The sequence below is a fragment of the Corvus hawaiiensis genome, chromosome 15 (genome assembly GCF_020740725.1).
Source record: "Corvus hawaiiensis isolate bCorHaw1 chromosome 15, bCorHaw1.pri.cur, whole genome shotgun sequence".
NCBI classification, from domain to species: Eukaryota; Metazoa; Chordata; class Aves; order Passeriformes; family Corvidae; genus Corvus; species Corvus hawaiiensis.
The window spans coordinates 17,128,245-17,141,749 of record NC_063227.1 but is presented as its reverse complement, the minus strand read 5'-3'; the positions used below and the strand labels follow the sequence as shown (position 1 = coordinate 17,141,749).

Sequence of the window (13,505 nt, the reverse complement as noted above, 5' to 3'; positions counted from 1 at the left end):
TGATGCTAAAAGTCACAGGATGATTGCTGACCTCAAAGAAAAACTCAGGACAGATTTCTTTTAGGTTTTTCTGCACTGGGATTCTTTTTTCCCCCAGTGTTTTCTCAACAATAAAATTCCATCTTACTGCTAAAACTGAATTATTTGCACATAGTCTCAATTTACAACCAAGTGTGTAAAATTGGTTTCACCCCATCTGCTGTGACAGCACATGTATGCTCTGTGCATAAATTTTGTCCATGCAAAACCAACTAAAACAGGACATAAAAGGAACACGGGAAGAATCCTGTCACCATTGGTTACTAGCCAGCTGCAGCTGGCAGCATATTTTGAAGATATCTGATGAAATATGAACTTCACTCGCACAGTGAGAAGGATTCCACTTCTTCACTGACAAACATATTTCATAAAGCAATGCATGACAGAGCATGTCAAGGGCAGGGGATTCAGAAAAGACTTTTAGACAAAAAATAACCCTATAAGATCAGCACTCAACTCACTAGGCTGGGCTGACAACAAATGTACCACAGGCATCAGAAGCCTGAAATGCTATTTCTGCAACTAATAGACAATACAGAGATGAGGAGGTTTCTGGTTTGTCTGTGTGTTTTGTTCTTAGCCAAAATGTTTAGAATAGAGGCTTAAAGAATTGTGCAGACCTTACGTTTTTTAGGAGAGGACAGGAATCATTGTGACTGTTGGCTGCTGAGTGACATCAATGTTTTCACTGATGCTTAAAGATATTGACTTAATCTTACAAACAGAAGAGAAATAATTATGGGTTTGTGCTCCAGTACATTGTAAATGTGGTTTTTCAGGTGCTCCTCCCTCAAATCCTTTGTTGTTTCCTGACAAAACAGCCTAGAGCTCTGTGTGGTGGAAAAGGCTGGGTTCAAACAGCTTCAGAGTGTTTGCACTTTGTGACCACAACAAACCAAATGTCTCAACACTGAGCTGTCTCTGCCACTGTGTAAGGCAGCAATTGGCCTCTCTCTTTAACATAAGTACAGTTAATAAGATACCACAGACACATGTTCTATCAGCAGAAGTAGGTTGAGGAAGATAATTTCACACTATGTTTTTCAAAGCTTTAAGCAGTTTGCAATTTTTTTAAAAAACTCTTGGCCTGGTCAAGAGCATCACTGCAAACTGAAATCACTCTCGCGGTGACGTTTGCAGATACCCAGCTGCTGAGTTAGTAATAACTCCACCCTCTGTGCTATATACTAATGGAAACCTCAGTAGCTCTGTCTTGCAGAGACTTGCAGAGAATCAGTGGGATTGTGAAGGTATTGGCTGTCCATCGTGCATGACTTGACTTGGAGTTCTGCTGCTTAACATGTTCAATCAGTTGGATGGCCTTCAGAACTGTTTCTATCATGCTGACACTCAGATTTCTTTAACTGGGTTTCCTCATTGTACAACAGGATGAGGGTGCTGAGTATCTCCTAGCAACCAACATTTAGTTTAGAGGCAAAAAGTTTACTCCTTTAAATCTTAAATCAAATTTAATGTAAATTCCATGAGGTACATCACAAGCTGGCACAAACTTCACGAACTCTACATTCACCTTGATGACTTCCTCATTTGGTAAAGGCTTCCCAAAAAACCACATGTACTGTAATATGTCTAATTTTGGCTCTTCAGAAAAGATCACGTTCTTCCTCAAAATAGACCACCACCACCACCACCACTAAAAACGAGAGGATTAGACAGCTACCAATGTAATACAGGGAATTGCTGTGAGGTGAAACGAATATGTTATTCACAAAGAAATGAGAAATGTGACTTACCTTCAAAGGACTCCAGGATATGGACCACATCACCAATTTGTAGAGAAAGGTGTTGTATCTTTGTGCCTTTGAAACTGTATATAGCTGGAAAATTAAAGGATGAAAACACTATTTTTCAATACAGCCACACACTACAGTTTAACTGAAAACCAGACGTGGTTATTAAGGTTTGGATACTGGGATAAATACACTAGGCTAGACAAACAGAACTATAATTCTATCCAGAAGCTCCATTTGTCACCATTAAATAATCTCTTGTGAGAATGGGAAGATGGTGAAAATGGCCAGTGCTGAAAACAAAAACCAAACAAACCAACCCCAAAGAAAACTCAGCAAGCATGGGGACACCAGCTATTGATCAGCACTGCTCTGCACAGGATTTAGGAGCACTGTTTAGATGCAGGTCTTTGCTAAACACACAATTATAGTGCTGGGGAATTGTTTGTCTACTGGCCCAAAGGATTTAAGCACAGAGTTATCGAAATTTATAGTTACACTGGCATGAAAGGGCACAGAGATGCCTGTAAAAACTAAATTTACTGACTTCTTTCCTGGGTTTAGATGCTTTAATTTAACGTGAAACTGTGTTTCATATGGAAACAGTACCAAGTTTCATAATTTTCTGTATTCTCTGTATGACTCTGAATAGAACACAGGAGCAGGGGATTTTAAAAGTGTTCTAATCAGAAACTTATCTACATGTGGTTAAGAAACAGCAAAGTTTCAGAGAGAATTCAAGATAATAAGCCTCTTCACCAGTTACGTTCCAGGGCTACAGGATGTGGGCTCCTATGCTAACCGTGCCTCTGTAAATTTTTTTTTCTTTCTGGGCTTGGTTACAAATTTCTACAACAGCATTAGAGCAGAAGTGCTTATTGAAGCTACAATCACACAGGGAAACTGATTAAATACAAACAGCTGATCCCCCGAGTAAACTGTGCAGGTGGGAACAGGCTGCTAAAGGTGACCCCAGGTGTGCAGGAAATTGTGTCAGTCAGCAGAGCTCCACCTTGGCTCCCGGCAGTGTCCCCATCCAGCCACACACAGCAACCAAACCTGAAGTAGTTTGGGCGAGGGAAAGCTGATCTATAAAGCAGAGTCTACCTTCAGCATCTTCCTGCATTCCTTCTGCTCCCCTCTCCAGGTTTCTAAAGCAGGATGTTCATCTCTGCTAGGTCAACGTGTATAATGATACATTTTATTTAAACATTTTACTTATTTTGCTTAAATTATTAAAGTCTCAAAATAAATTGCCTTCCAGGAAAATGCCTAAAGTAGGAATGTAGAGCTAAATAGATTCATCCTCTTCCCTTTACAAGTATTCCATAAATTATGTCTCTTTTGCCATCATTATATTTGTTATATTTCTGGAACAGAAATTAGAAGGAATTTCAGATAGAAGAGGCTTACTGGACCAAGAATAAATTCTTTTTTGTTGACATGAAGAGGTTCCCAGCAGTTCCTCCTCCTGAGTGGGGAGAGCAAGGCTTGAATCATTCAACATATGGGGAGGAGTAAAAGAAGTATAACTTTGAAGTGAGGCTCTGCTGCCCAGATTCAGCCATTTATTCAAGAGAATCTTGAAAACACTTCCTTGGAACTGCCTTAGCCCAACACAAAATTGAGTTTATGTAGCATAACGTGTAATTCTATTCTGACAGGTCTCTTTTCCATAAGTGAAGGATGGCAAACAACCCTGAAAAGTTATCATGACATTTCAAGAGACATTTGCCAGGAGTGTTTGGGAGGTGGGGGATGTGTGTGCATTCCCATGTTCTTAATACTATTTTCCTCAAAAGTCCATGGAGATCAAGACTACTGTTGACTAGCAAATATTTTAGATTTCAAAATATGTGCTGCTCTACTTAGTTGTAGCTGTCTCAAAATATAGATGCAAATTACTGAGTCATATATTTACATTGCATTTCGGTTTTGCTCTCTTAAAACTTCATTTAACAGCCCTGAATGTATTGAAAAATGCAGTTACAAACTGGCAACGGAAGTGGCTGTACCATCTTGGTTATTTCTAAATGAGTAAGTGGAAACTTAACAAGAAAGATCTTATTGTAGAACTTGGATTGCTTGGTAGGATGAGTTTAAAAAATCCCTCTACAAAGTTTTAGGCTACAGACCTACCCACACCTTTTGTGATAAACCACCTCCCAAAGTACTTTGCAAAAAATGTAACAAATAACCCAACACCATCAGCTACAGCCATAGGTCTTATCTACAGCACCAGACAGCTTAACCATCACATCTGCTATTGCTTTAATTATTTACTGTGAATGAAAATTTGACTATTATATCCAGTTGTTTTCTGTCAGCTGTAAGTGATGTCATTTCCCTCACAAACCAGGACCCTCCTGTATTTGTGAGTGTCGCCTCAGAGTTCACCAGCCAAAAGGAGGGTTCCCTTTCCTCCACCCTCTTTTGAGATCCTCAGGGTTATGTGTGCACAAACATTTAACTCATTTTTCTCTTCAAAAATAGTGTATGAAAACCCCACGTGGAATTCAAGGTTTTTGGTGGGATATTCACAACATGTTGTTGGCTTTTTAAAAAATAAACTCTCCAGTGAGTAGAAATAAAAGGCCTTTCAAATCTCTCTGAAGAACCTTCCTACTGCTCCTCTCCCTGGCATCCTGTATCCCAACCATAAATAAAAAATGAGTCATGTATCTCAGTATCATGAGTCTCAGTATCCTTGAGGCACAGAAAGCGACCTGCTTGAAGACCCCAGCATTCACCCTAAATCCTAATAGTAATTACTGACCTCAGGAGTGACTGAAGTCATGGCAATAAGATTAGCGGGGGAGATTTGGATGGCAGATGCCCTCCTCAGCCCCAAGCTGAGGTGTTCCCAGCAGCAGTGTGTCTGCACACAGGTGCTGCCAGATTCTTCCAGGATGGCTCAGAGAACGCCCAGCAACCCCAATTTTATGACTGTGTTCCTAAATAGGGACTTTACAGCTCACTGAGAACACAGGTGGAAAATTTTCCCCTGAACAAGCAAAGGATAAAAACTGTCTTTTTAGAGATCCCCATAACCTCTGTGGCAATTTTATAGCACACACATCACGCGTGACTCAGCAAACAAACAGCCCAGTGCAAGGCCCCTGAGCTTCTCAGCTCCCTCAGGAGACGAGCTGAAGGCCAGCACACCACAGCATCAATACTGCTCAGAGAGCACACGGAAATGCTGGGTCAGACTGCTGACATAGCCAGCCTTCCAAACTGAGCCCCATTCAAGCCCAGGTGGGCTTTGAATTGTACGTCAGGAAGACAGGAACAATTCCCATCACGTCCCTGAGGCGTGCCCAGAGAATCCTTTCCAGTCCAGTCAAACAGATCGTGCTGCAGACAGTGACTCTCAGCAGCTTCTGTGTGGTTTTGCTGTCACCCTCACACCCAGTGCTTGAGTGAAGACATCTACCAGTGTCTATCCCAGTGGGAAAAATTGAGGGTTGAAGAAAATTCCTCTGTTTCCATTTAACTCCTACTCATCTACTGCAGCCAGAGCTGTTGGATCTGATATGCACACTCCCCCCTCTAGATAAATATGTGTGTACACTCTTGAATAGATGGGTGGCTGTGGAGACAGAAAACAGTTAACCTTTCCTAATTTAAATGGCCAGCAGAAAAAAACCCCCTCATACCTTGTTTGGGGACTTCCACACACAAAACACTGTGGAAGAGTCACAGTAACCCAGGTAACAGAACCCCTTCCTCAAAAAGCTACATTTCCTCAGTGTTAAAGCCCATATTATTGCTATTTACATGATTAGCCTGTAAGTTACTGCAAGGTGGGAATGGTAAGCGAGGAAAATCTCACAACCTGCAACACTGAAACCGTTTATTAGCCTAATAATCTTGCCTGTCTTTGCTGCCTGTTTTCCTTCAGGGGCAGTCCAGGTCCGACTCTTTATAAAAAGTACAAGCATTACGTTGTTTCATTTTGAGACTCACCTTTCTATAACAAGCCATGTTTCAAGTTGTTTTTCCTGGCTACTTTTCCACTCTTATACAGAATTAAAAAAAAAAAAAAATTCCTAAGACATAACTGAACCGTTCAGGTCCTAATTTCCCTTTACCACAACAGAAGGACAACTTGGTATGATTCGAGGCAATAACTCATGATGTGTTTTGCATATTAAAAAAATTTCTAATTAATGGGCACAGCGAGCGCCCTGTTTTATTTTTAAAATATGCAGCTCCACTTTTATGAGTAGTAAAGTGCTCGTAAGTGATCGATTCTTGGTGCTCAATTACCATGTTCTTCTCATGAGAACAGGGTGAAATTATTCAGCAAGGAGACAGATAAACCCCAGGTGAAAATATACAGTCCTAGCAGGATTTCTTGACTTCTGGAAAGAAACCTGTAAAAAATGTGTTCCAGTATTCCAAGTTAAGGATCTCCCCTAAAATCTCACAGACCAAGTGTGCCTTAATGACCACAACACGGGTACAGTTCTAGGGGAAAAATCACAGGTCAGAGACTTGTCCTAAGTGTTAGATGCTGATTAAATTTATTGCAAATAATGCTCAAAGGGTAATTCTGCAGTTCTCAGGTAATGAGCTGTTATCTCAGAAAACAATTGAATACAGACTTCCTCACTTGCTTAATCTTGGGGCCAGATGGAGGTTTTAGCTGACCTGAGCTACTTATTTTCCTTCTTAGGCACGATAAAGCCAGTATGGATTACAAGAACCAGGAAGCTCTAACATACCAAACCAGTTATATAAGATATTGTCTCTGACTCTTTTCCTTCTCATATAAAAATGCAGCACAGACATTTTTCTTAGAACTCTTTACGAAGGAAAGGATATTTAGCTGTGATTTTTTCTTTTCATGAAAGACCATGGATAAAAATATTATTTCCCCAGCTTTGTCTTGATACCGTTTCAGTTTGCCTTTTGCTGTATCCCAAGCAGCTGGAACAGTCTGCTGGGTTCAGAGGGTGCATTTCATGGAGGAAACCTGCCCTGAACAAAGCTCTGCTCCTTTACACCGCAATCTATTCAGATTTCAGAGATGTAGAATAATTTCCAAGGACTTCAGCAGATGAAATCAGACAAGGCAGTCTCAGCCCTGTGCACTCAGGCTGAGCATGTGCTTTTCTATACCTTCAGAGAAGTCCCCCACTCCTCCCCATAATTTTGCATCAAAAGGACAAACATTCATTTTCAGATTCAGCAGGAGTAAATCAGATGCTTGAGTTTAGAATGGCAACGTAATATTTCACCAGTTTGTAACTTTGCTTAACATCTGAGACAAAGGCAAAGATTTTCCATGAGGAAACTGCCACCCAAAGTCACCAGCCCGTCATGACTCTTCCATCCTGTCCAGTCCACAGGAATAACACAAATTTAGGCTGGGAATGCTGCAAGACTAAGAACAGGTTTCATGTGTAAAACCAGGACTGTAGTTTCCAAGTGCAAAGCTGAATATCTTCCACCTGGACCACTCCATTTAATTTAGTAAAACACAAAAGTGGGCACAACAGGTGCAATTTACCATAATCAAGGGATGGCATGGTCTCCCAGACCTACCCTGCAGTGTACTCTGCTCATCCAAAGCATGATGGGCCCAATATTCTCAAACTGAAACTCTGCTGATCAGCATAAACTGAAGGCATCAAGCACACTTCTAAACAAGAGACTTGAAAATTCAACGTGAGATTTGTAATCAGAGACTTAAACCCAAAGATTTTCAAAACCACAGAAGACAAAATAACCCTATGTGGTCAAAAAGCTTCCAGTGTGTATTACTCCAAAAGCTCATCAACTTTCACAGAATTTATGACTCAGTAGACTCAGTTTGCCCATTTTTCTCATCTCCCTCAGACACAGGAGGCATGCTTACAACCAACCATAAATGCAAAACCCTCTTTGTTTGTGACCATAGCTGCCAATGCCCCTTTTCCAGGCCTCACTACTCCGTAAGTTTCATTTACTTGAAATTCAGCAATTACACTATTTTCCTGCCAACTTCAAAGAACATAAATTTATTTAATTTATGGGACAGGACAACCAGTCGTGGTGGTACATGCTTGTTTGGGTTTGTCTGCTTGTTTTAATTATTCTGGGGTGCAAGAGCATTTTTCTCACCAATGTATATAATGAAAGAATACACTTGGTTTCCAAGATAAAGGTAAAGTAAGACAAACTGTGAGCAAACAGTTTGGCTAAGAAAAGGAACTTCTGGGTATAAGCTAAAGGTTGTTGAATTTGTACTCATCTGTTAAATTCAAGCAATTGTGCAAAAACAGAGACAGAATGCTCTTACTGAAGGAACCTACCATAAAGTCACATGTATGACCACTTACATAACTACTATTCTAATATTGTTGAAAAGTCCAACTGATTGTTGTTTATTTTCCTTTGTGACACACTAAACCACAGACACTACTACAACTGTGATTTTTACATACAAATATAAAGAGCTTTCTAACATGTTTAACAGAAACCCCTTCTTTAACCCAGAAAATGGATACCCAGCAAGTGGTAGCACCATCACCACACGGCAGGACACAACATGCCCAGATTCTATTTTACACCAAACTCACTCTGCTCACAGGTGAGAGCAGCAGGGGAGCAAGCAGAGGGGAAAGGAAGTGCCAGCAGGTTTGCAGTGTCAGTTCTTCCCAGCGACCTACTCTAGAGTAAATGATATTGTTTTGGACAGGACAACAAACATTGCTGGATTGCCATTTGTTTTTGAAGCAATGTATTTCACAAGATGGATTTTACTATGTGAGGTTTGCTGAACCTTTCAACTACCACAGAGACTACTACAAGGGCAAAAATTAGGTGCTTTTTATGATACGTAAAATTGAAACAGAAAATATTTACACCTTTTATTTTGTAATGTAAACTGCCACCAGAACAGGCTACTTCCATTTTGCAGTTCTGCTACTGCTACACATGGACGTTGAACAAGACATTATTTTCCTCTTATAAATTCCTTGGTGTTACATTTTATTTCATGCAGCCAGTTGGGTTTTTAATGCACATCACAAAACACTATGGCCTACTTAAAATAAAAAAATTCTGTCAGAAGTATATAGAAGGTTAATAACTAAGAACTAGCATTTAGCTTTCAAGTGCTTTAGCTTTGATTCCTACTTTTTTAAGGCTTTTTTTAAACAGCAATTCAGTCCATACAAGTTAACATCATTCATTTTAAGAAGATTACTTTCCTTCCAAAAAGTACTACTTACCAACTCAAACACAGTTTTTTTCTGTAACAGGGACCACAAGTGACAATCTTGCAGAAGCAACTGTAGGATTCCCCTTCCCCTACATTTGTTCCCCATAACTTTCTGGCTGCTGCACTTTATACAACACATTATTTGTTCAGTCTGCCTCTAACACACCAAGGTGGCAAAAGCTGCATTACTGTGAGAGTGGGAAGGCTGACTCTCATGTACTTCATGCCATTCTGTTTGAAAGGTCAAAACTTTGTACAAAATTGATCCTTTCAATTAAGCCACCGTGGTAAAGTAGACAGTGTTAACTCATCACACCAGAGAAAACACCTGCCCACATCCTGCTCAGAAGACAGAAAGACAACACTGAAATGGCAGCTCCCTGAGTTACTTACCCACACCACTCTTCTCCGTCTTGTGCCATCTTGCCATCACACATGAATCCGTGAGGCTCCGAGGGATGCCCACCCCCAAGGAGTCCAGGATTTACGGGATGCAGAGCTGGAGGTGGGTGACAAACACAGGCCCCGGAAGCGCCGTCGTTCCCCAGCCCTCGGACAAGCAGCAGGCAGAGGCAGCTGCGAGGGCTCTGTGAGATTTGCTGCCTCTCGGAGCTTCCTTCCTCTTTTCTCAACTCAAGATATTGTGCCCCAGTGTCATGGGGGAGGGGAATGCCAAACCGGGTCTTTCTCTTGCACCATGTCAGCGGTAAAGAGAAGCATGAAAAAAGGACCAAAACCACACCAGGACCGTATGGCACCACCCCTGAACTTCAGGTCTGTGCAAAGCCCGCCTGCAGTGACAATCTCTGATCACGGGCTAGGTCAGTTCAGGACACCAGACCAACACCAGGCTTGAAAGACTTGACTTCAGGGGACACTACATCTTAAATACTCCGCTCTTCTAACCTGTCCTCGAACACAGATTTGTGCTTTTCATGTCTCCTCTGCAAACAGAAACGGAGTGAAGACAAAGCCATGTTTCATACCACACCCATTCTTTTTAATTTCTGTCATTCTATGTTTGGAGGAAGTAGGAGACTATTCTCTAAACAAAGCAGTACTTTCTTAAAGGCTTACTGTCAATACAAAACTGCCAAAAGCAACTTTTGGTATATTTACAGCCTGTGCTTCCACACAGGCTGCTGTGTCAGCTAACTCGGGTGAGGACATCTTGGATGTGCAAAGACCAAGCCAAGCTGTTTGGAATCTGGATTAAGGACAATATACTGAATTCAAGGCAGTATGTAATCTTAAAGCACAAAGTCTGTGCTTTACTTATAAGTTTAGAGTTAAAAAACCCCAAATGAAATCCTTGCAAGACTTACTGTTTGTTTGATCTTCTGCTCAGTACAACAAATTCAGTTGACAATCCCGTCCTCTGGATATTCTATTGCAGTTTAGCAATCACTGTTTATCCAAACTGTCTAACACTGCCATGCTACCTCCATCTCTTGATTTTTGATAACCATCTCATCTGTTTTTGATAACCCATGACATTTTATTTCTCAGTTTTAACTAGCAATCATGTGGAGCACAGACTGCCAGTCTCTCTCCTTGCATGTGGAATTCTGATATATATTTCTGGAGGAAAATCACTTTAACCTTTATCACAGATTTGCTTGAATTGGTGTAATCTTAACCATACTAGCTTAGAAAAGGATTTAGCTCGTTACTCTCCCCTAAAATAACATTGCAAATCATGTTATGTTTACTAAAGAGGGCTCAATTCCCAGAAACTCCCATTATCTCCATTACAGACAAGCTTCATCTATAAGTTCTCAATCCTTTTTGTCCCTGGAAAATGCACTTTATATTGTTATTCTGTCAAAAACAGATCTTGAGGCTGAACAATTTAATCTTTCAGTTTAATATGGGTTTTGAGTAGTAACTTCCTAACCAGTGCTGATTATCTTCCTCACTCCTCCCAATCCCTGTTGCAGCAAATCCCCCTTCCCATTCACTATTTGGCTTAGACGTTGCCTTGCTTTTAGTTTCTTGTTCTACCTTGTTCTCCCTTGTTGTGTTTCCCTGTAAAACAACAGCCCCGTGGAGAACTGTTACTTTCTAGCACTCATTTACAAACCTGCTTCTCCACAGAGCTCTAATACACCTAGTTAATGCCACCGTCTTTTCAAAGTAAATGATCCAAAATACAGAAACTTCACCTGCAGACTGGCATCTAATTTGCAATACTTTTCTGATGCCCTGATGTGATTGTGCAGAGCACAGCACAAACACAGGGACTGGGCTCTGGCCAGAGCTCACGGCCCCTCTTGTACCCTCTGGACTCACCCCTAATGCCGACTCAAGGGCCAAAGCTCCCACAGGAATTGCTGCCTCCTGCTGCCATCCCCTTCCCCACAGCAGCTCTCAGCACTGCACAGCTGCTGGAACTTCTTCCTGGCAGACCTTCATGATGATGCTTTTGCAACTCCTCAGCTACTGGAACCCACTGCCACTTCATTTCACTCAGCTCCCACCTTGTCTGACTGTGTCTGAAAAATCGCTGCTTTAACTCCCAATGAATGGATTGGGGAATAAAATCTTTTCTTAGCTGCAAGAGGAAAGCGCACTCAGAGCAAAGCACACACAGCAACCCTAAAATCCTGTTTTTACAACAGAGAGCAAACCCCAACACAGGTCTAAAGAATTAAGGTGGGTAATAGTTACACCCTTTGTCCGTGGAGGTTTTTATTCCAAGTTGGTTTATTTGTGCAATCACTTCCACATTAATATTCCACAGAAGACAGTGGACAGATTCATCACCCTCACATACCTTACCATTTCTTCCTTAAGTCTTTTTCAAGGCACAAGGTCTTTTAAGGAAAATAGAAAATTCCTTACTTCCCTAAAAGATCAAACTCTTTATACAGGAAGCTCACACAAAAAGCTTACCTTCTCAGGGCTGGGGACAGGCAGAATGGGAAACAAGTCTTGCTTCCTTCAATATTGCTATCACTTCCAGAAAACAAGACCTTGTAAGATGCTGAGTAGCTAATTACCCAGTTTTAGCTATGCTAATTTCCATTACAAAGAAGAATTTTAGCAGAAGACAGAAGTTGCATTTAACTGCCTCTAAATTCTATTCTGTGCCAAGATCTGTGAGTGCAGTTGCAGAAAAGCAACTGATGAGACAAAACAGAACCAACTAAGAAAATACAGCAAGTACTCTCCTGCACAGCACCTTCAGTGCGTTATGGCAAACCCAAAGCCTGAATCCCAGACAGGTTCCCCCACCTGCACTCCTGCAAGAGGATGTGTGAACACGAATATATTGCATAAGATGGTAAAGGCTGCACACTCCAAGTGAACTGCAGAAGCAGAGATTGTAAAGGAGATCTTGGGGGTAATTAGATAACCCTAATCAGTTTCATTCATTTGTTGAGATGACATCCCAGTTTTGTTTGTAGCATAAATTAAAAAGTTATTTCAATCTAGAAAAAAAATTTAGTAATGTCATATGCCCAGTAGCTCAACATATAGTCAACTATAACATAAATCAACACACAATTAACATAACATATAATTGTCTTAGTAGACAATCTACAGCTCAGTACTGCCATTTAAAGTACATTCTCCAGTGTCAATTTACCAAAAGTTTTCCTCTAAGTAGAACAATCAAGTATTTCAGCTGTTTTATGCTATTTGTGTCTCAGAGTAGTGACAGTAAACAAATGTAGCTTTCATCATCTGCATAAAAAAGGATTTTTTTCTAGTATTTTGTAGCATCACACCATTTAAGTTCACGTCAAAGTCAAGAAGAGCAAGAACTATTTCATGGTTATACATCTGCTGCCAGTAATAAAATACCTTAGTAAAAGTTAACAAGAAGATATTCTCAGTTTGTGTAACTTCATTAATAACAGACTGAAAAACACAGCTACATAGCAAATCTCTTACATCAGTGCAGTGACAATTTGTTTCTATGACACACAGATTTCTGATTATTTTGTTCACCAGGAGTAGCAGGCACTGGGCTGTGTCTGAACTGAGCTGTGCAGAAATGGTCTGACAATGAGATAGAGCAGCTCTGGAAAAGGAGAAGACATGGCCATTTAAGGTGACTTTCCCACCTCTCTAGTCACTTCTGCTGTGACCAGAAGTCAGGTTTTGTTGAGGTAAGTGACTTATGAGCTAAAGCCACCCACAAGCACGCTTAGGGTTAACAAAATCCCAGGCATCACTTCAGACCTGGCAGAACTGTAAACAAACCAGTAGGTTTCAAGACTGCTCCCCAACATATTTTTTTCCATGCTGGATTTAAAAGAAGTCTTAAAGAACTTTCATCTTAACTACTGAGTCTTTTACTTAGAAACTGGCTAATCCATTCACCAGAGGGAGCTTAAACTGTAGTAGCACAACTCAAATGAAGTGATCTAACTTCCATAGAAATGTTCCAAAAATTAATGGAACTAGCTTAAAAGCTGTCCCCAGAATTATTCTGCATGAACTTCAGAAAGTTACAGAATTACCTCCTAAAAACATGACACACAGCACCTGCA

The 13,505-nt window shown here is 40.7% G+C and overlaps 1 protein-coding gene across 1 annotated transcript in view; it reads right to left on the bottom strand.

Moving 5' to 3' along the window:
- The window catches only part of DOCK2 (dedicator of cytokinesis 2), a 157,431-nt gene extending 147,710 nt beyond the window's left edge, over positions 1-9,721 (bottom strand). The window contains exons 1-2 of the mRNA XM_048319744.1: positions 9,397-9,721; positions 1,794-1,877 (exon numbers count right to left, since the gene is read on the bottom strand). Of these exons, the coding sequence (XP_048175701.1) occupies positions 1,794-1,877; positions 9,397-9,433 (121 nt within the window). The 5' untranslated portion in view covers positions 9,434-9,721. The remainder of the gene's footprint in view (positions 1-1,793; positions 1,878-9,396) is intronic.
- Between the last annotated feature and the right edge of the window lie 3,784 nt (positions 9,722-13,505).